Here is a 22,316-nt window from a genome sequence, read left to right as displayed (position 1 = left end):
GGGCATGCTCTGCAGTGCTATCGGCATTGACTCTGCAGAGACACTACAGATCCAAGCTAGCTAGGGGCTGGCCCTGCCATTAGAGCAATCATCTGTCCCTTCCAGATGAGGAACAAGAAGAACCGCAGTCTGGTGGTTGTGCACAGTCGCTTAACTTGTTAAAAGTTTGTTGAAGGGAAAGACAACAAGGTTTCCTCAAGCGATAATAATGACAATCATGATAATTGCAACTCAGAACCCCACTAAGGTTGACCTCTCATGGTGCTTGGCCGTTCAAAAGACTTGCAGTAGGAATTTCTACCCATGAAGCAACCAAGGAGGGCAGGGGAGGGAGAATGGGAGGGAAATAGCCCCAACAGGTTTGAGAAACATGAGCCTAGTGACCACCACTACCAGCCAATCCTTGGGGAGAAAAGGATCGTTCTGCTGCCGCATCTTCTCCTTCCCCAGAGCCTGAAGGACACCGCTCTAAGTGCTCGGTCAGTGGCTTGCACACAGAGGATGGGAAGGAGAGGCTGATGTAACATGGAGGTGTAAGTGCTGTTTGCGAGGGGACAGAATACAGAGAGGGGGAAGGCTTGGAGAGAGCACAATAAGACAGGGGGGTGACCCCTCAGGGCATGCCTCTTCCCGCACCATGGAGAGGGGTCCATGGCTGCCTCTGTTGACAAGAAAACACCACGTACCCATGCTTGCATCTTATTTTTGCTTCTTTGTGTATTGTCAGCAACACATCAAGTGCTTTAGAGGTGGATTTGAGGGCAATGACTGCCCCAAAGAGTTTTCTTTAAAACGTTCTGCCCAGCCTCATCCTCCCTCTCCCTATGCCCTTTTTCTCCCAATATCTCACCTTATAATGCCTCATTATGGCCATTTCTCCTCTTGCCTCTTCCTTTTCCCCATGGATAGCAGGCTGTAGGCAGACTCTGGATTCCACTCTCCCTCTCTCTGGGGTTTCTGCACACACTGTAGCCACCTCCGTAAGAGGTGCAGCATGTTCCTTGAGCTCTGTATCATTCAGACGTACATTTCATCCTACAGAAGCATGTTAATGTCTACAATTTCTGTTGTACTTGAGCCATAAAAGAGAGAAGCACATCAGAGACCTGTTCAGAAGCTATTCTGAAGGTTCCCATTATGTTTTATAACATGGAAGAGCTAATAAAAGAGCAGAAAAAAAAAAAGAATTTGTTTATAATAACATGGAGCTGGATAGCAAGGAGGTGAGCTTTGCACACTGCTCCAGGAGTGCTGAAAACACTTAAACCTGAAGATGCTTATGCAATTCCCTAAGGAAGTTATAATCCAGCTGGTGTCTGGGCAGCTCGGAGGGAGATGTACAGCAATGTAGATCACAGCAAGAGGCTAACGCTGGGAAGAGTATGATAATGTAGGCCTCTTGCTGCGTGTGGATGGACAAGAATTACACAGACAGAGAGACTGGAGTATCATTTATGTTCTTTCTGCTGTGTAGAAGCACAAAATAAAATGTGCTCAAAAGGGTTGGAAAAATACAAACACCAGGAATGAATACCAGGGTGGAACAAATAGAGACTGAGTTCACAGGTAAGGACCAGGAGGGTCCAGAAGACATGAGATCACAGAATCACAGAATGATTAAGTTTGGAAGGGACCTCTAGAGATCATCTAGTCCAACCTCCCTGCACCAGCAGGACACCTACAGCACGTGGCACAGGGTGGCATCCAGGCGGGTTTTGAAGATCTCCAGAGAAGGAGACTCCACAACCTCTCTGGGCAGCCTGTTCCAGTGCTCTGTCACCCTCACAGTAAAGTAGTTCTTCCTCACATGGAGATTAAACTTCTTATGTTTCAACTTACACCCATTACCCCTCGTCCTGTCACCAGCCACCTCGGAGAAGAACCTGGCCCCCCTCAAGTACTTGAACATGTTGATCAAATCTCCCCTCGGCCTTTTCTTCTCCAGACTAAACAGGCCCAGCTCGCTTAGTCTTTCCTCATAAGATAGATGCTCCAGTCCCTTAATCATCTTCATGGCCCTATGCTGGACCCTCTCTAGAAGCTCCATGTCCTTCTTGTACTGGAGAGCCCAGAACTGCACCCAATACTCCAGGTGCCGTCGCACCAGAGCTGAGTAGAAGGGAAGGATCCCCTCCTTCGACCTGCTTGGAGAGGAGAGACAAGGGGCAACCTTGTCTAACAGTTGAGGAATGGTTTTCATTCTCTTCCATACAGTCAGCCTTCCTGGTTTGTTTGTACCTGAAAATAAATGGGCAGGACAGGAATAACAGTAAATGCAAAAAGAGCTGCCCCAGGAATTGCAGCAGGCTCATCTGGCAGGGAGCATGCTGGGTTTCAAAATAGTTTTATCCAAAGACTGAATTTCCTAAATTGCACAGACCGAAAGCACAGGGATTAGCATGATTTCAGCTGTAATCCCATCCTTGGGATCACCTCACCTACAGCAATGCCCAGGCACCCTGTGTAGTGTGGGCAGTGTCCTGGGCAGCCAGGAGCCGTGCGCTGGGCGCCCAGTGCAGGTGGGACCGGGTGTGCTGGGAGGGGACGTGCTGAGGCCAGGAGGGTGAAACCGGGGTAGTGCCCGCAGCAGGGATAGGTCGGCACACGGATAAAGCCCCAGAGAACTGTGCAGTTGGTGAATGTAGCCTCCTGCAGAGCTGGATGCAGCTACAAGAGCATGCAAAGACCACGTCGGCAGGGGCTGGGGCTGGCGGGAAGGCACATGCCCCATGCTGCGCTCCGCTCCAGGTACCGCCTCTCGCCCTCGCAGGTACATCCTGAGTCTTAACTGAGGTCTGTTTGCAGAGGAAAGGAGTCTGCAGCGCTGTTTCCCCTGGCTCCCAGGAGAGTGAGTCTGAGTAGCACTGGGGCACCGGTACCAGCAGGTGCAACCTGAGCCGCTCACGTCCCGCACTCTGCAGGGTCCTGGCTAAGGGCGGCCTCCGCCACCTTTCTGCTCGCTCCCTGCCTGCCGACGGGTGCGGAGCCCCGCGGGCGGCGCGGAGCGAGGCACAAGGCGCTTTCCCATGGGGTACGGTGGCCCTGCCGCCTCGCAGCAGGTGGCAACTCGCAGGAAAAATAAAGTCCAGGCAAAACTGTCCAGTCTGCATGACCCACATTGGAAATGAGAAGCTTCCTTCACCTGCGCATGAGTAATTCTCCCAGATCGCTTCTGCAGGGGTACGGGCACAGCAGAGGCGCTGTCCCGAGCAGCGGGTGCCTGCGAGCCCTCAGCTCATGCTGACTCGCCAGGGCAAGGCCACCCCAGCTCTGTGCATGCATCCAGACTTGCCCCTTTGTCTTTTTTAACTGGAAATATGAGAAGGACTCGGTTAAAGGGCCAACAGAATTAAAGAGCATTTTCTGCTAATGGTCTGAATCTCCAATGGCCTTGTAAAACTGGGGGGGGGAGGCTGTGCGCGAGCATCCCTAAGGGGGGCGTTATGCAAATGAGGAAATTAGTTGGAAACAGCCTGAAGGGAAACATGTGGAAATTGAAATCTGAGGAAACAGCACAGAGACTGCTGCTGAATAACTTATTATAGGCGCCCAGTGTCTGCTCCAGCCCCCGGAGCAGAACGAAAAGGCGCAAAAAGGCAACAAGTCACAGCAGCTGGGGAAAACGCAAAGATTTACTTGAGTTAAATAAAATAATAATAATAACAATAATAATAATAATTAGTTTAAATAACCCTGCCGGGGGTGTGGGAAGCGAAGCAGGGCCCTACCCTCAGCACACAGGGTAGGCTACAGCGGTGCCCAGCGCCTGCCCTGGGCAGGCTCCTCTCTGTTTGTTGCCCCCACATGGCCCGTTCTTGTCCTCAGGACCATCTCGACACAGCACCCTCCTGCCCATCACTCTCAGCCCCATATCGCAAACCCATAAGAGAAGCAAGAGAAGGAAATGGGGCGAGTTGAAGGAAAGCCTGGCCCCAGTCCCTGCTCCTCACCACAGCGGGGGCAGCATCAGCCCCTAAGGACACCCCTCATGGAGCCAGGATGTTGCCTGAAAGTGCAGCTTTTGTCTGGAGTGTGTCTGTGCTGCACTGGGCTTTGGGTTCCTTTCCTAAATTTGAAAAACATGTTATCTTCCAGGTTGGATTCCTTTTGTATCCTCTGCAATGTCAAGTTAAGCCCTTCACAGCGGGCTCTTCCCTTCGGAAGTGGCTCCCTCCTGAGAGAGGAGAGGGCCGACAGGGCCAGTACAAGAGCAGAGGTGGCTTTGTATCCTGCCCCCTTCTGCGAGGCGGCAAGAAAAGAAAGCTGCCAAAGAGAAAAGCACTGGCTTATTGGCCACGGATCTGAGCGACTGGTACATCTGAGGCACGTCTCTCCCTGCACGCTCCCTCCTGCTTTGTTCGTGCTACTATCCCTCTCGGCAAAACTCCAGCACAGAGAAAAGCAGGAGCAGGCTCAGATGCTGGGCTTTGTAATAGCAACAAGGGATGTTGAGAGCGGGACGACGCTGCATCTGTCTCCTCTTCGCCGAAGAGTGGGGGGTGAGGCAAGGGGATGGAGGAGAAACGCAGTGCTGCAGCTTTTGCAGGGCCCAGCACCCGGGGATTTCCCAGGAGCCGACATTTGCCAACCCCATGGCAGGGAGATGCGGTAGCCCCGGTCCTGGGCCGAAGCAACCGGCTTAGCACCTGCTTAGTGAAGCGTCCCCCACAACCCCACAGACAGACACAGCCCCAGCCTGTCTGCTCCCCAGGGCCTCTCCTTCTGCAGGGGCCGGATCGCAACAGCTCTGCTGGGACAGAAATGCCTCTGTGCCCCCACGTGTCCTTGGGAGAATGGGGAGGAGAGAGACAGAAATAAAAGCAGAGTAACTCTCCTCACTTAATGGCAACATCAATGTTTTCCCTCCACAGCAATCCAGAGAAGAAATAGCTAATTATCTGTGACAGGGTAAATTTGGTATCCTTGTAGAGGGAAAAAAAAAAAAAAGGCATTTCTCAGTGAATATATTCACCTGCCCTATCCTTTCCCCTTTGCTCCCCACAAACAGCCTGCAGCAGAGGGAGACAGGGGAGGCACAGCCTGTGGCAGTGCCATCTCTCCCAGGGCTGGAGGAAGAAGATTTGCACAGAGAGGAGCCAATTAAGGGCCATCACTCAGGCATCAGCTGCTGCAGAATTGGGCGGCTCGTTATCTCTCCTCTCCCTGGAGATGCCGCAGCCACCGGCAGCTCCCTCCTCCAAGGTCTCCCGTAGCCACACGTGCACGAACGCTGAAGGGCCATGCCACCATGGCACCGCACACCCCTTCCTGCTCCCCACAACATCCACCATGCAGGATGGAGCCTGTCCCGAGGACACCGGGGGCCACATCTGCAGATATGCTGGATCCTCTGAATTGACCCACTTTTTGCAGCCTTTGGATGTCTGTATCCCAAAGTCGAGGGCTTTGCAAGAGAATCACAGCTGCCCTTTCAAGGGTGGATCTGAAAAAATAAATATACTCCCAAGTCACAAGCTTGGGGACTTTGGAGACTCAAGACTAAAAAAAAACCAAAGTGCTTGACCCAGCTCAGGAGCTATTAGGCAAGACAGGGCCTGTGCCCACACCCCAGAAGTGTAGGAGCATCCCCAGGGCAGAGCACAGGAGCTGGCGCTGCCTTTCCAGCAGCGCCAGTGAGAGGATGAGCACAGGAGGCCATCTGCTCGCACACGGCGCAGAGGAGCCCCTCTTCCCTCCCTCCATCCCACTCCATGCAGCTGGGATTTTTCCACTCCTCTCAGCAAAGAGCCTGCGAGCCTCAGCGCCGGACGTCGCCCTCCTTCCCCGGGGCGGCTGCGGGACGCGGGACCGCAGGGCCGGTGGTGCTGGGCCAGCTCTCGGCACAGCCGGCACATCACAGCGCTCGCCGGGAGCTCCCACCGCCCTGCGTGCGCTGCACAGCCCTGCATGGCGGGACACGCGGGCACGGAGATGGGGCGTCCTCGCCTCGCGAGACCAAGCGTCGCTCTGCCTCCCCATCCCTCTGGAGGCCCATGCAAAGACAGAGCTGGGCAGCAAGAAGTGGCCACAGCTGGATTTTAACCCGAGTCAGCATCGGTTGCTGCTGTGTGCTGCAGAAAATTAGCCTGCAAGGGGGTGCCCACTGCTCACTGCTCTTGAGACACAGCACTCCTGCCACCGGGAACCAGGCTGGGAAGATGCTGGAAATATAATTTATTCTTATTTATTGGCTGCGTGTCGGAAATAATAAAAAGAAGGAAGAAGCAGCTGCGCAAAGCGGAGGGTGCTTAATGAAGGAAGTCATGAAGTGAGTCCTGCTGGAAAGGCGCAGTGTCCGCCAGGCTTGCGCGCCGCTTCCCCGTCTCTTCCTCAGCAGCCCAGAGCCACAGCTTCCCCACATGAACTGCAGGCAGCAGGACCTGCATCCTAATGGGGAGAGAAAGGGGATGCGCTCAACACCACCTGCTCTTCCACGAGCTTTTCAGCTCTTTGTACCTGTCATTTTTTCACTCTCCTTAGGAAAAGCAGCAGCGCTATTTGGCAGAGCTGAGCATAACAGCCCCTGAACCTCACGGGTACAACCCCGTCCCCCGTGGCGGGGGCCAGCACGCACAGCGCTGCATGGGGTCCCCGTGGGCCCCTCTGGCCACAGCGGCGTGTGCGCATGAGCCTCACAGCCACCACGGACACCAGGCGTCTCACCCGTTCAGCTCGCTCACGGCTGAAGCCGAGTGTGACTTTTTGGGAAAACATCCAATCTCCATTTCCAGACTTTGAGGGACTGAGAAGCCATCAGTGCCTTTGGGAAGCAGCTTAGATGACTAATTTCTACCGGCATTGAAAATGTGCTGCTCATTTCTCCTGCACTGGTCTCACTTCTGCTCTTAGCCTCTGGCCTTTGCTATGCCAGATGGGCACAGCTCCCATTCCCCACAGACATCTTTACACGCTGTTATCTTTACCAAGTTAAACAGGTTGGATTCACAGCATCTTCCTTGCTGCTTCATCAGCATGGTGGCCCCTTTCTGAAGCTCGCCGGTTTAGCTGAGCTTTTTAAATTTTCCCCACCAAAAAAAAATGACATGGTATCGTATGGTGGCTGCCTGGTGAAACCAGGTACTGACAACACAACCCCGCTCTAGCCTGTTTGCCCCAAGGGCTGTTCTGGCCACAGGGCTGTGCTCAGCTGACTGGTGTCCTCGGGAGCCTTTAAGAGGTCCTGCCTCGCTCACTGCCATCCCTCTGTACAGCTGTGACTCTGGGGTGTGCAGCCGCAGACGGCTGTACCAGCACAACCACAGCCAGCAGTCCAGGACACCCTGCACCAGTGCCCGGGCTCTCCTGGGGTTTACTGCTCCGCACTCTTGTGTCAGTGACAAGCTTTACAGAAGCAAAGTCAATGTTTATCTTCGTGAATGGAAATGTTTGGTAATGCATGTCTGGATCTCACCCCATGGCCTCCCAGTAAAAGTGCCCCTATTCCATACTGGCTCTCAGTTTATTTTTGGAGACTTACCACTTGACTGTTTTTTAATCCTTTCGGTGTTTGCTGTTTTAATTTTAAATCACCCTCATTTCTTAGTCAAAATGTCATGCAGAACCAAATCCAGTGTCTTATGGAAGTCTGCGTGCATTTCAGCGACACGATTACCTCTGTCAACCAAGCTTTTAATTTTGTAAGGAAAAGCTCTTCCATTAGACCAGTGAGCTCTGAGGTTTACAGACAAGCATTGCTTAGCCTTCCTTTAAGTCTCCATTTATGCCAGCTCCAGCTGAAGGCTCTGTCTGTAAACCCTGAGAGGGGTTATTCGACTATCTTTGCATTTCCACAGATGGTTGGACAATTGTTACAGAGCTCAGTAGGTCAAAAATGGCCATTATGTATGTGCATTTAACTACATCCCACCCTTAAGCAATGTGCAATGCCCTGCAGTATGTGTGATTTAAAAGTGCAATAGGCATGTTATATGTAGTTATCATGTGTTAACCCTTCATGAGCTGCAAACATGCAGAAAGGTTGTACTGAAGAAGGTGACTGTATTGTTGAGAGCCCTGGCATGTGTGAGCTCTGTGGGCTGCGTGGTGAAGACCTGACTCCTCCATCCTTGCTCACAGTAGCTGAAGCAGAGAACCGGATTCCAGACCGCCATCCCCTTCTCTCCCTGCTGCTGCTCAGAATGGTTTGGCCACAGCACCCCAGGCTGACGCGCAGGGAAGGGATGGACTATTATTTTCGAAAAATAAAAATAAAGCTATTTACTTTTGAATGTCTGGCTTTGGCTAGGCATGTTCTATCATGCTGTAGCTCCTCCAGTGTTACAGTTACTGAAACAAAAGAGGAGGGCTGGAAAAGGCAGGAACTGATAAGGAAACAGGAAGGAGAAAATGCGTGCAAATAAATGCAATACCTGCCAAAATGTCATCCTCAAAGTAATATATCAAAGTCTATGTGCAGACAGTAAACTCTTGACAGTGTAGGGCCAGAAAGATGGGACACTTTCCTTCTGGAAGTGCATTTTGAGTTCTCTTTTTCTTGATCATTTTCCAGATGTCGATTGTGTCAGACTAACATTGCACATCATCTCATTTGTTTTCTAGATAAAGCCAAGGCAGGAAATGTAATATCTGGGCTTCAGCCAAATTGGTGTCGTGGTGCTAAATAGACAGTTGTCAGGTAGGGGCAAGTTTAAGAATGCTAAGGTAGATATTGACATAAGATATCATCTTATGAAAAGATCTTCTGGATCCCTGAGGATCCATGTAGAGTTTGATACTGTTCCATATTTTCATTAGCAAGTTAACACAGAAAGGAGGGGTGTTTTGTTGGCATTTGCTAATGAGGCATAATCAAGAGAGATTAGAAACACAGAATAAGAGTAAAAACAAAAAAGGGCAACCTTGAAGACAGGAGTGGTAGAGATGGGATGAAATTATACAGTATGATACACCCAAACCGTTCTCTGCAAATGCCCCAGGGCACCATGAGGGAAAAGCACTCTCCACTCAGCAACTGCCTGGCCAGGGATTAACAACTCTAGCCTGGACCTGTGGGGATAAAATGCAGAGGATTGCCAGTGGTGGCAAGAACTGACCCAGAAGATTCTTGTTTTTCCTTTTCTCCTCATCTTTCTAGCATAGATTTTTCATAATTAATTGCTCACGTGCTTGTCATCTCAGCAGCAGTTTTGAAGGGTGACACTGACATTTCTGTCCTCCAGCCTGCGGTAGGTCTCCATCCCAACAGTCCTAGCTGAGCACAAGGAGCCTTGTTGCAAGTTCTCACCTTTCCACTACCTCAAAAAGGTTTTAGAACTCCCCTTGCTGGCTCCCTGCACTGACTAACCAGCCATCCATCTGCGTGGGCTGTGGTGGTGCTCAGAGCCACGGCAGCACCAGGCCACCCACAGCAGAGGGCCCATGGCTTTGCAAGGGCAAGACTGCATCACGCAAAGGACTCTCTCACAAGCTGCAGGCTGTTCTTGGTCCTTAAGCTGTGGAGAGCCACTCAGTTTATTACGGATGGACCGTCCTGCAAGGCAGCCCTTCCAGGCCTGGGGCTCCCCGCACGCGCTGGCTCCCTCTGCAGCAGGTGAATGCGAATTAGCGAGCTTAGCGGTCGAGCGTGGCCCTAAATCACGGGCAGACAGCAGTGCTCCTCTCGGCGGGCTTGACGCCCCCTCAAGCCTCCACGTTTTAATCTCCTTTTACCATTTTCATTTCCGTCTTTGCTGGGGTTGGTGTTTCTAAGCACGAGTCCATGAGGGATTTCAGGTGACACTCAAACTAAATCTTATTCCACACATGTGAAGGGAGAGATTTATCGGCCCATGTCTGACAACAAAGTGAGGAGCAGCTGGGGCTGCTTGAAATTCATCTCTCTCCCGTCAGCGTGCAGGGAGCTCACGGCGACGTGTATAAATCGCCTGCTATGTTTTTCCCCCCAATTAGACTCTACTCAGCTGCAAACTGCCTCAGTAAATCACAGGTGGCCGCTGCCGATGGCGTCCACGTGGGACAGGCCATGCCCCAAAGCCACTGTGCTCATGGCACACGTTCCCTGGGCGAGTTTTTGTCAGCGCGAACTGGCAGGGACCCTGCCAGGACCCTGCTGATCCCCGCTATCGGCCTCCGAGTGCCTCTCCTGCCCCCATCAGGGCCCAGCCAGGGAAGGGCGTAAGAGCAGGTAACTGCTGAGAGGGACCAGTATTATTCGCACACCATGTGCCACCCACAGGGGCAGCAAGGTCCGCAGGTTCAACCTAAAGGTGAAAAAAATTACTGCGCATCTCTCCCCCACGGCTCTTCAAAAGTGTTTTTCAAGGAAGTGGTGGAGGGAAGAGGGGAAAAAAAGCCCAAAGATGGTGCTCAGGAGAGGTCTGGCCTGCATCCGCTCTACACAGAGTGTCGCGGATGGGTGCTGAGCCCCAGCTTGGCCCCCGAGGGCTGCCAGCCCCAAGCCCGGGCCCAGGTCAGGAGCGGCAGCAGACATCCTCAGCGCTCTTGGCTCAGAGACCACCACACTGCAGGTCTCACGGCAGGTTTCACAGCTGCAGCGGAAGACAGCTGATCTCCCAGCCGCCGGCCCTTTACCCACATGGATAATCATTCTGGAGTAATTACCAGCTCGCTCCCTTGGAGGAATTCACCGGTGAGAAGTCACTAGGAGCTAATTGCTACAATTACTCCCTGGCACACAGAGCTTTCTGCAGGAGCAGAGCTGCCCACTGCCAAATCCCCCATGCCTTTCCAGCACTCCCGGGAGGCTGCTCCTCCTTAATACCCCAGCCTGGGAGCACAGCCAGATCCTTCCTTGTCCCAGGCCCATCCTCTTGGGACAGTGCACCCAGTATCCAGCTGCTCTTCCTCGCTGAACACCCTAGTCCTTTTCCTCCACTGTGGAGACTTTTTTTTTTTTGGGGGGGGGGAGGGTGGGTAGGGAATTATGGGGAGTAAGAGCCCTTTCTCTTGCAGGCTGATGCAAAAGAGAAGGGCTTTCCACCATAGGTCCCCTCTGCCTGTGAGGCTGAGGGTGGTGAGGGGAGTGAAGTGAGCAGTTAGGAGCAAGACTGGGCTTCATCAGGCTGCAAAAAAGATATAGGGAACACCCTTGTTAGAGCCAGACATGTCAGAGAAGAAAAACAACTCCCCAGGAAGCAAGACCAGAAGTGTTTATTGCAACTCAGTTCCTAGCAGGTCATCAAAGCTCCTAACCCCTCCACAGTGACTTGAGGTTAAGAGGCCACTCACCCCTATCACACGAGGACTTTGGGGCTGATCTTGCAAATTGTGGACACAGGACCAGCAATACCCTCCCCTTCCGCTCCTAGCCTGCTCTGACTCCCCCACGCCGACAAGATGAACCAGAGGCCAGGTGAAAGCCAACCTGCTCCTTGCAGAGCAGCAGTCCCGGAAAGCTCTGATAACCCACTGCTCCAGGGACACATCCCACCCATCCGGGCTCAGGCAAGCACAGAGATCCCATAGCCCCACGCTCCAAGACGCTGGCAACAAAGAGGGCAGATTTCAGCCTTCAGGTGCAGCACTTCCACTGAGGAACAGGGCCACCCCAAAATACCAGACATCACTCCTGTGTCCTTGGAGCCACCAGTGCTGCTGCCACAGCAGTTGCACCCCTAGCTGCACTTCCGCCCTCCAGCTCATGGTCTGGCCCCTTGCAGAGTGCGCAGCCCCTGGGAGGCCTCCAGAGCACCATGCAGCACCACACACCTCTGCCCCATCCCCTCCTCAGCCAAGGAGCCGGCAGTTGTCATCCCAGGCTGCCTTTCCTGGAAGCAGCCTTCCATGAGCAGAGGGGCCCCTTGTAACCTTGTCTGTCCGAGTAGGCAGGAAGGGACCCTCACAGCAGCACAGGCTAAGACGTGCACAGGCCCCCTCTGCTCCAAGTGGGCCACTTGCCCACAGGTAAATTAAAACACACAGATAGGGAGGGGAAAAAAGAAAACTTGCCCCAAAAGCAAGTGTAGGAATAAGACACTGCAGAGGACTAGGAATGGAAGAGTCTTTATTGCTTTAAATTCTTACAAGTCTGCTGTATACATCCCCCTTTGCCATAGGCTTGCTGCAAGGAGACACCCACAGCTTGCAGTATGGCTCAGGGAAAGCAGGGACTGTGGACCCACAAGCTTTGGTCTCTCTACCCCACAGGAGGCTGACCCCTTCTCCCTGGCTGATGGGAAGAAAAAGCCAAAGAAAACAAGGCAGATGCCAGCTGTGAGAAAATTAAGGTTCACATGAAAGTGGTTGCTGCTACAAGAGCGGAAGGGTCAGGGACAGTTTCTCCTGCACCTACAAAGGACACCAGCTCCCAGCTTATTAGCAAAGGATGTGTTCCCAGCAGACTACTGTGAACCAGACTCCTCTGGTCTCTCAGAGAGATGAGGGCAATCAGAGGCAGTTATTAAAAGTCAGGAAAAAAACAAGCTGACATCAGTGCTGACACTATGCTAAGCCTGTATTCTCTTGTTAGCTAGGAGGAATACAAACAGATCAAAGGTGCTGCTCCCCCAAAGCTGGGCCCTCTGGGTTTTCTCCTCACTCACAGTTTAATCAACACTACTGGACTTACCAAGGGGAGGCTGGGCACAGCCTTGCCTCAAGCAACTCTATGCTTGGTTCTGCACATCCATATTACCCATTTGAGCATGTGCCTAAGGCAGAGACACCTTCGAGTTCTCTGTCTCAACTACAGACATCAACCTGTGACACTTGCACAGGAACACCTCTCCCACTCACCTTCTGAGCAAAACCACTCTGTCCCTCTTTTGGGGCAGCTCAGACCAGTGTCTTCCTCCCACTCCTCTCATCTCTGGGAATAGACACTGTGCAGATGCTCTCTTACCTCATCAAGCCACACAGAAAAGAAAACCAGAGACTAGGAACAAAACAAAATCAAACCAAACAGGAACAAAAGCTATAACTGGGCTACGGCCCGGACACCCCACCAGAGAGCCAAAAAACATGTCAGCAGAGAAGCTGTGGCCGAGCCAGCTGCGCATCCATGCTCATGCATCCACGAGCGTGAGCCCATCGTGCAGCGCACGCTTCCACATGTAGTAGGTGGAGCGGGCTGTGAGAGGGAAGCGCGCACTGAACTCCTTGTAGGTGGGGAAGGTCTTCGACTCAAAGCGCTGCTGCAGGAACAGCTTGGCTTGTGCCTTGAACTGGGCAGTGGCGATCACATCCATCACAAACATCCGGCTGTTGGCTCTCTCTGACACAGCATAGCCTGAAATGGTGGCATTGTATGGAGTGGCTGGCGCTAGCTTGTCTAGACGCTTGGTAGCCACCTCCATTTGTACCTGAGGCTTGTGGCTGGCCTCGGCTCTCTGAGGCACCAGGGAAGGAGCCCGTTTCACTGGCTGGCAGGAACTGGTCCAGGGCAGGCGATGCTGTTTGCGTGCCCTACTGCTGCCCTTCCAAAACCAATAGGCTGTGGAGGAGAGAGAAGGATACCGAAGGCAGAACTTGTAGAATGGCAGCTGCCATTGCTGGACTTGCTTCTTGGCCATCTCCCGCAGCCGCTTTCTCCAGCACAGAGAGGGTTTGAGCTGCAGAAGACTTTTAGGTGCTGGCTGGTGTCCATTCAACCTCTTCCTAACAGGCAAGCTGCTTGGCTTCAATTGCAGGATTTGCTTTCCTATCACGAGAGGTTTCTGATTACCCAAGGGAGACTGAGGAGGTTTGAAGTTTGGGTTCTCCTTGATCGCTTTTCTTCGCCAGTTGTAATAAGTGGACCTGGAGATGCCAGGAAAACTGCGCTTGAAGCACCTGTAAGGCACTAGAGTGTTCATGGAAATGCATTTTTCCAGGTAGGATTTAGCTCCTTGCATGAAAATCCCTGTTTGGATGGGGTCTGGAGAAGGACTTGAAGATCTTAAGCTTCCAGCTGAATTTGCTGGCTCATCCACATCAGCCTTTTTTGGGCCATCCCTGTGAAGCTCCGGCAATCCCTGGGCCTCAGCCAGGGCAGAGGCGTCACCATTCACCATGCTCTGCATCTCATGCTTCCAAGCATAGTACGTGGATCGGGATATTTCTGGAAACATTTGTCGGAAGTGCTGGAGGGGGATTACATTGCCCTCTTGAAAGCAGGACTGCAGAAAGTGTTTGGCTGCAAACCGGGCAGCAGCTTTCTGGCGGTGCTCACGAGACTGGCGCTTCCAGCGGTAGAAGGTGCTCTTAGTAATACTGTACCTGTCACGCAGGTTGGAGTAGGTCAGCTGGGGGTCACTGTTCAACAGCTCCAGGGTCTTCATGGGCTGCACAGGAGGTTCTGGCAAAGGGGTAGTGGGTTCTAGCTCTTCCAGGCCAACCACAGCCACAAAGTACTGTGCTTTGAAGACCTGCCTGGAGAGCTGCTGCCCAGCCCACATGATGTGAAGCGTGGAGGTTCGTGGGCCACACTTCCTGGGCCGGATGAGCCGGTTGAAGTACGGCCGTATCTTCAAGTTGCTCATGGGGTAAATGGAGTAGATGTTACACTGCAGTACCGAGGCAAGAGCATAGACATGCCACATGTTGGCAAAGGTGCCAGGAAAACAGGTGGCTTTGATGTCTGCATCAAAGATAGCCTCTAGGATAGCCATGGGCAGGCTGGTCATCTCTGGGGATTCCTCAGTGCAGAGCGAGTAGCGGACAGCCTGCAGCATCACTTTGGAGTCAATCATGCCATTCAAGTAGTACTGTTTGTGTAGCAGCATCTCCACCACCGTACGCACCTGCAGCTCCAGGCTCAGGCTGGGGTTGCCCCAGAGCAGCACACTGGCTGCCTCGAAGAGGCGGTTCCCCTCTCCTTTGCAAACCAGAGGCAGCATGTTGCTTGGGGCATCCTCAGGATAGAGGCTTCTGGCTACACAGTCAACTTCCAGCTCCTCTTGGAGCTGCCTCCCGCAATAGCCAGGCAAGGAGAAAGATGATAGGGTCCTCTCAGCCTCCAGCACAGCACTGGTGAGTCCCTCCAGACCAAAGCACTCAGTGGCTTCCTGAAGTTCCTGCAGCACAGACTGCACCAGCTGGTGCCGCTGGATCATCCTAAAAGAAAGTGAGAGAAGAGTCAGGACAGTGCATGCACTGGACAGCCAGAGGCTAAGCCTCAGGTCCAGCTCTTTCCCAAGGGCCAGGAAAACTAGGGGAGTAAAGAGGGGAAAAGACTCTCCCCAATTCCCCAGGGAAAAGAGCAAGCCCAAGTGCCCCCAGGCAGATGTGGGAGAGGGAGCTTGGTCTGCTCTCCAGTGACCTCCTGTGGGCAGCATGCACAGCACACAGCCTCCAGACACATTCGTCTAGGATGAACGAGCAAGACTACCCTCTAGCTCCTGTGCTCAGCCTCACCCCAGCACTTGACTTCCCCACAAATAGGGGCTCTGTCCCTTTCATTTTACCACCTCACTTCCCGCACTCAGAGCCAGCATAAAAGGCACCTGGAAGGGGAAGTGTTTGTCATCTTTATAGGAACTCATCTCTGACAGCGACACCATGCAGGACTGCTCAGAGCATAGAGAAAGCAGACCTCAAGGTGGTAAGTCCGACAGGAGGGAGGGGAGAGAGAAAGGGAGGGAAAAGAAATAGAAAAAAGCAAGAAAGAGGGTAGAGGAGAACAAGGAGCTTTCTCCCTTCTTCAAAGCACAGCCACTTCTGCAGCTACAATCACTGCATGCATCCATTACAACTGTTACAGAAAAACAGACATGTGATGGAGAGCCCCAAGCTGTTACCGTTACCTGAGCCGACACTAGATGTCACTTGCTGCTCAGCAGAGACACAACTGCTAGCCAGGAAGAAGGGGCAAGAGGAGGCTGCCCCTAAAAGCAGAGAAGCCTTGATGGGCCCCAGCTGGAGCTCCCTCCCAGGCAACTCATCAGTGCAGAAGGAGCACATGTGGGTGCTGGGTGGGCAGTTCAGAAGCTGCATGTTCTCTCCCTACCTGTCCTAACACCCATCCCTACCTGTCCTAACGCAGTCCTCTCTGCTCCTTCTCCATGCTAGCTCCCACTCAGACAGCCCCAAGGGCCAAACCTATACAGTCCCCTTTATTAGCTTTGGTCCTGACACCCATGCATCCCTGCCCCAACTACTCCAGGAGCTCTAAGGACCAGTTCTATCAGTACATCCCTCTTCAGCACTTCTTCACCACAACAGCGAGGTCCAGCTTTTCAGCCCAACGAGCCCAGCCTTTCCTTTCGGCCCTGCTCCCCGTCACCACCATTTCTCTCAGGAGGGCAGCCCTTCCTAGCCCATTTGCTGCTAATGGATAGCTCTGCCTCCAACTTGCAGTCATTTTGTAGCTAGGCTGCCCATTCACGTCCCTGCTGAAGACCTAACCTTTCGCAACCCTTCTTGGGTATCATCATGCACCCACAACCCCACCAGGAGATGGGGAAACAGCAGCCTCGGGCAGGGGGGGCAACAGTTCTGAAGTAAAACTGACCCTGCCTGAGCTTTCCTGACTCCTGTGGAGCCTGTGCCCTACTGCAGACAGTGTTGCCACTGCTTTGCCATCTACAGTCCCTGGCCATGACCAAACACCAAATGAAACAAGGTGCTAAATTATCACACTGTCCCATCCAGGCTACTTCACCACAAGGAGGCCTCTGTACTCTTACTGACCCTCGTCTGACTGACCCACAGCTGCTCAGGCAATTCCCTTTCCCTATTCCGTGTTCCTCCACGGTTCCCTTCAGGTTGGTGTGTGGGAGTCAGAGCTTTTTTTTTTTTTTTTTTACAGCTGTTCTCACATGAGGTATCAGAGAAATAATACAAAAGAAGGGCTGTAACAGAGAGACTTGTCCTATAATTTTGGTCCAAGTGAATCTGTGGTTACTACTTGGGGCCAAATGAGGGGATTTTGTTCTCCTGGAGGTTCACAGAATTTATTCTGCAGAACAGCATTCTGGCTTGAGGGGCAGAAACAACGTGATTCCTCAGTGCACATGGCTAGGAAGAGAGCTGCAAGCACAGGCAGAGCTCAAGCCCTCAACCTCCACGTCCTGCCAAGCCCTTTTGGGGCTTGCAACATTCCGCTGCTGCAGCGGCCTCCCCCTTCAACCCGCACAGCCGGGCTCATCGTGTTGCGGCTACCGCAGGAGCGGAGAAAAGCCAGGACAAGCGGCTCCCCTGGAAGGGGGATTCCTGGAGGGGATGCCTTTCACGAGGCTTCCATCCTGAGGCCAGGGGGCATCAGGAACACGCTTGGTCTTTACAGCCTGATGGGCATTTCCCACCCGCTTATATTTTGGGACCGGGAAGAAAGGAGGAGCTGGATGCATATGACTTTCCTCAGCAGTTACCCTACTTGCTCAATGCCAGTATCAACTCCTGCTGCTCAGAGTCTAAGCAACAGGATCTCCAAGACAATTCTAAAGCAAACCCCTCAGTTCACACTGCCTCAGGGGTTTCTTTGGGATGCTTGGAGAGGAGCCCAGGTAGGTCAGAAATGCCAGAAACATGCTTAAGTCAGACACTACTATGCTGGGGCTTAGTCCACCACCAAATCAAACCTAGTAGCTTAGCTCTCACTTTAGAGAGCCCTTGGAAGGATTTTCCCTGCACATCCCCAGCAGAGCCAGCTGAACACGACAGACAAGTGCTCCCCAGACTGCCTGAGCACCAAGGCAACCAGGGGAGCTTTTCACCACTGATAAAGGTGACTTTAGCTAACCTGGCCACTTTTGCATTGTAGCAGATAAGCGAGCACTTGCAGAGCACATTCCCTCAGCTAAACCAAGGGGCTGGTGGCATCCAGTAGTGCAAGTTCCCCAAGCCATCCCAGAAGACTCCCTGGCCAGAAGGAATCCAAGAAACTCCAGCTGCCCTACCCCAAGGAAAGGTCAGGCAATCTGCAGCCCTTCCCAAAGCCCTTGCAGGGACAGTTTTGCCACCCTGGAGAGAGTAACAGGAGCGAAAGTTTCTGGGCTAGTGTATGCCCAGCTAGACTTGTGACTTCTTGTTTCTGAGCCCCCAGCTCTGAGGCTCTCAAGCCCTCACCAGAGCAAAGGCTTTGGGTTGAAAGGAAGCATTTGAACCTCCCCAGCTGTGCAAGGGACACGCACGCACACACACACAAAAAGAGAATCTCAGGAAACCGTCCATGCATGGACATGGACATGCTGGAGCACTCTTGGGATTTTAGGTGCTAAACTGCACTAATAGGTCGAGCGACGAGAAAAAGCCTGCTCCAATAAACTAGTACCTGCGTTTCTACAGAAGCCTGAAAAGAGGGCAACACTTGCGCGGCAAGAGGAGAGCTGCCAGCCTGCACGCCTGGAGGCCACAGCAGTGCCGTTCAGCCTGATGTCCGCCGTGCCTTGCTGGAAGGGGAATTCACTGCTCTGTCATAGGTGGCACCTCACAACAGCCTCGGCAGACGCGAGCAGCCCCCGGGGCTGCGGTGCCCACAAACCCTCCCCTGCCCTGTGGCTCTCCCCAGCTGAGAGCCGCGGGGCTTCCTCCAGCTGCCGGGAGCCACGGGGGCCCTCGGCGCGCGTGGAGACCCCGTCCAGGCACCCGGAGCGGCTCCTGCCGTCTAGGGCACTGCGAGGGAGGAGGCGCCCGGGGGCGGCCGGCTCGGGCGCGCCGGGTGCCCGGGGCAGGGCCGCTCCGCCCGGCGCGGGGCAGCCCTCGGGGCACCGCGACGGGAGGGAAGGGCGCCCAGGAGGGTGGCGGCGCCGGGGGCGCCGTGCCCGCCGTCGGGGCAGCCCGGCCGGGCCGCACTCACCTGGCTCGCGGGGTCGCGCCCTGGCGGCGCCCTCGTCCCGCCGCACATGGACGGGCGGTGGCAGGAAGCGGAGCGGCCCCGGCGCGGCCGCCGCCGCCGCCGCCCGGTGCCAGGCCCGCAGCGACCCGTCGGGAGCGGGCGGCCGCGTGCAGGGCCGCCCCTCGCCCGCCCGCTCCGCTCCCCTCCCCCGCAGGAAGCGGGCCATCCCCGCGCGCCCCGGCCCACATGAAAGCCCGCGGGCCGGGGGTCACTTCCAAAGCTAAAGTGATAATGGCCATTGTCCCCGGGCGCGCCGCTTAAAGGGCCCGCGCCGCCCCCTCCCCGGCCCGCGCCCCTGCCGCCCGCAGCACCCAGGGCCTCCAGCCCGTCGCACTCTGCCCCACCGTGCCCCGCCACTCCGCAGCACCCACAGTACTCCCAGGGTTGGCCACCACTGACACTTACCACCCCACAGCACCTGCCACCTCACAGCACCCACCATGCCACCCCTGCCCCACAGTCCAGACCCATGGCACCCAGGTGATGCCATCAGCGGAGGCCACAGGGGCCATCCCAGCCAAAGCTGCTGGGCAGCACAGGGCACCCCTTGTGCTCCTCGAGGGCAGGGCGGGCCCAGTGGCCCCCTGCGGCCATGGGTTACGCAGCCCCCACACACACGGCCGCTGCCTCAGAAAGCTGCTCGGCCTGGCCACACGCTGCCACCCTTCTGTCCCCAGCACGGCCTGTCTTCCCCAGCTGCTCCCAGATGGACATTTACCCTGTCACACTCCCCTCCCAGGCAGTGCCCATCCTCCCCCAGGACAGGTGATGCCAGCGGGTCCCAGAGGCTTGTGTGGCTGATGCAGCTCAGCTGTGGTGCCCTGCAAGCCCCGTCTCCTTCATGTGCGTCGTGTCCTGCCTCACACCACAAGGCTCCCAGACCATGGCAGCCTCTTGTCCCAGGCTCGTGCCTGCCAGCCTGCCTGTGCCTGCAGCAGCCTCTTTCCTGGCCCTGTCTCCTTGGGGCCGCCCTCCTCCACGGAGCCACCCCCGCTATCTCTGAGCCTTCCCTCCTCAGCCTAATCTCTGGGCCTGAAATCCCCCTCCTTCATTCCTGCTCACACAATAGCTCCATCCCGTCCCTCACATGAGGCTGTGCAAACAGAGAATGCAGCAGATACTTCGCTCCGACATGGCTAAGCTGCTAAAGCCAACCCCACCCCTGCTAGCCGAGAGCCTCCAAAACTTTCTCCAGGACCTTCCTCTTCCAGAATCCTCCCTTTCTCCACCTAAGCCTGTGCCGGTTCCAAACCTTCTGCTACCCTCCGAATTGCGGGGCCTCCCGCTGCTCTTTGAGGCCCAGGCTGCGGCACCACTAGCTCTCACGTGCCTGTCCTGCCGTCGCCCTGTGGTTTGCCAGGAAGGAAGGAGGGTGCAGGAATGAATGGTATGGCAATTCAGCAGCCTGCTGGTCGCAGCCGTCAGGGATTTCCGGTCTCCTCTGGGTGGGTTGGTCACCAGCATCCAGTCCTCAGGGCTGGGGCAGTTCAGGAGTTTCACCACCTGTTGGGACTTAGAAATCCTTTTTCTTCCGCGAGCGCTCTACGGCCCCTCCAGAGACCCCGTGCAGCGGCTCTGCCCTCGGGTGTGAGGGCTCGGTGCATTTTACTGCGGGGGACACAGCTTGGACAGCAGGCCATCCACCAGCTGGCTCCAGCCTCTCTCCTCCTGCCTCCCTTTTGTGCAGCGCCAGCTGCAGGCAGCATCTGGTTTCCTCTCCCCAGCCTACTCCCTGGGGCCTGCCCAGGCCATGGCAAAAACCCTCATCCCTCAAGCCGCCCAAAGTCAGGAGTGAACGTGGGATGTGACACAGCAAGGCGCGTGAAATAATTCCCAATGCAGGAATGTCAAACATGCCAAGGGCCTCCTTTCCCTGTGCAGCTACCTGCAGGGAACCTCACTTTGACCATTCCTTCTGCTGTAATGTTTGGCAATAAGAAGACAGAGGAGACACCATCTATGTGATTCCTGGGCCATTTGGGAAGAAAACTAAGCAAGGTACTTTAAAAAAAGGGAAATGTGCCCAGATCCCTCTTCAGCCGGTGCTGAACGACCAAGCTAGCCTGCCTTATATTTAGTCTGGGACAAGGAATCATTGAATAAATCAAGGCTCACCTTCCTTGAGGTACTTGCTACCTCTTGCAAAGGAACATACCCCAAAGCATTTTTCCAACTCCTCTTGTTTCACCTTTCAGTGCAGGAGAGTGGGGGGAGGAAAGAAGAGGAGTTTGACAGGAGGAATGGGCTCCCTGCAAGCTGTGGGCTGGCCCCATTCTCAGCTACTTCCTCCTTCCCCTCCCCAGCTTGAGTTAGCAGCCACTGCCTAAGATGACACTGAACCTTGGGATTCAGCCTTCATTGAGATTACTCTTTTTAGACATGGAAAAGCTGAAATGCAAGGAAAAGAGACCTAAGCAGTTGTCTGATGAGCTTTATTCCTCATCACGTAACATTTGTATCTCCAAAGCCAGCTCCGCTCTTGCTAACAAGTTGGCCAGTCCTGGTTCTTTTCCCTAGCAGGCTGGTGTTCACATCCACAGCTGCTGAACTCCCCTTCTCATCCTTCAGTCTTTTAACTTCTTTGGTTGCAAATGCAAAGTAGCACTCACAGGGCAGTGAGACACTGGTAAATGCCAGAGTCAGCAGGGTCAGTGATTAACATAGGAGCTGGAAAACACACAAAGAGACAGCCCGAGCAGTTCTGTTATGCAGATCACTGCACACACGGGCTTCCAGCACATAAACAAGTAGTTAGCATTTTTCTGTTCCTTGGAGGACTTCAGTGGGAAACCAGTGTGTTCTGCGGTCCCTGATTTGGCGCAGGATGTTTCAACTTGACAGCAGGTCACAGAAACCTTTGCAGTTTACCTCTGTTTGCCAGAAACTTTTCTTCCTGGGGTGCTTTATCCTGCCTATTGTAGCCTGATCTCTCACAGAGAAGCCCAGAGCAAAGCTGCAGAAACATCCAGCCGTATGTGGGTCTCAGGGCATGGTGTTACTGCTCTAAGATTGACCACAGAGCCTTCCCCAGGTTCATTAGACAATAATTCTTCCCAGTCCCACCTCCATCCATGGCACTTCCAGGAGTGCAGCAAGACAGAGTAACTTATCTACTGTAGTGTAGTCAGAGTACCTATCTACTGCTCATGGCTAGACCAAAGGAGACCTTTGGAAAGAACTAGGTGGTGGGACTTGAACTGGCTAAACTAGCATGTCCATCCCCTCAAAGCAATTGCTGGTGCCCTACTGTTTTTCCCATCTTCCTTCCTCCAGACCACTGCCGAGTCAGAATCTGAGGGACTGCTGAAGGACTGGCAGGTCTGAGAGCATGGAGGGCTTCCAGGAGGGTGCTAAGTGTCTGCTATCTAGGTTGAGTTTCTCCTTCACTTGATATGGCAGCAGAAACAGAGTCAGCAAAATCAGGGTTGTCCACCAATTTTAGGGGGAATGTAGATCAAGCTGCATGACAGATGTTCTTTGTGGTTCTGGTGCAACTAGGCTTGACAGAAATCTGTAAACCATGGAAGCAACCCTAATCTTTCTAGTAACTGTGGTAACAAATACTAGAAGACCTGGATTTGTG

General features: G+C 54.0%; 1 protein-coding gene across 1 annotated transcript; it reads right to left on the bottom strand.

Moving 5' to 3' along the window:
• Nucleotides 1–12,983: 12,983 nt before the first annotated feature.
• On the bottom strand, nucleotides 12,984–15,751 carry VRTN (vertebrae development associated). The gene is made up of 2 exons (XM_010213628.2): nucleotides 15,702–15,751; nucleotides 12,984–15,012 (listed from the first exon to the last, which is right to left on the bottom strand). Exon 2 carries the CDS (start codon nucleotides 15,009–15,011, stop codon nucleotides 12,984–12,986), a length of 2,028 nt encoding a protein of 675 aa, XP_010211930.2. The 5' UTR covers nucleotide 15,012; nucleotides 15,702–15,751.
• Between the last annotated feature and the right edge of the window lie 6,565 nt (nucleotides 15,752–22,316).

This window comes from Tinamus guttatus, unplaced genomic scaffold, assembly GCF_059628265.1.
Source record: "Tinamus guttatus ecotype Peru unplaced genomic scaffold, ASM5962826v1 Tinamus_guttatus_pri_ptg000327l, whole genome shotgun sequence".
In the NCBI taxonomy this organism is placed as follows: domain Eukaryota; kingdom Metazoa; phylum Chordata; class Aves; order Tinamiformes; family Tinamidae; genus Tinamus; species Tinamus guttatus.
Note: the sequence above shows the minus strand (reverse complement) of the source record. Positions and strands in the feature narration are given on the sequence as shown.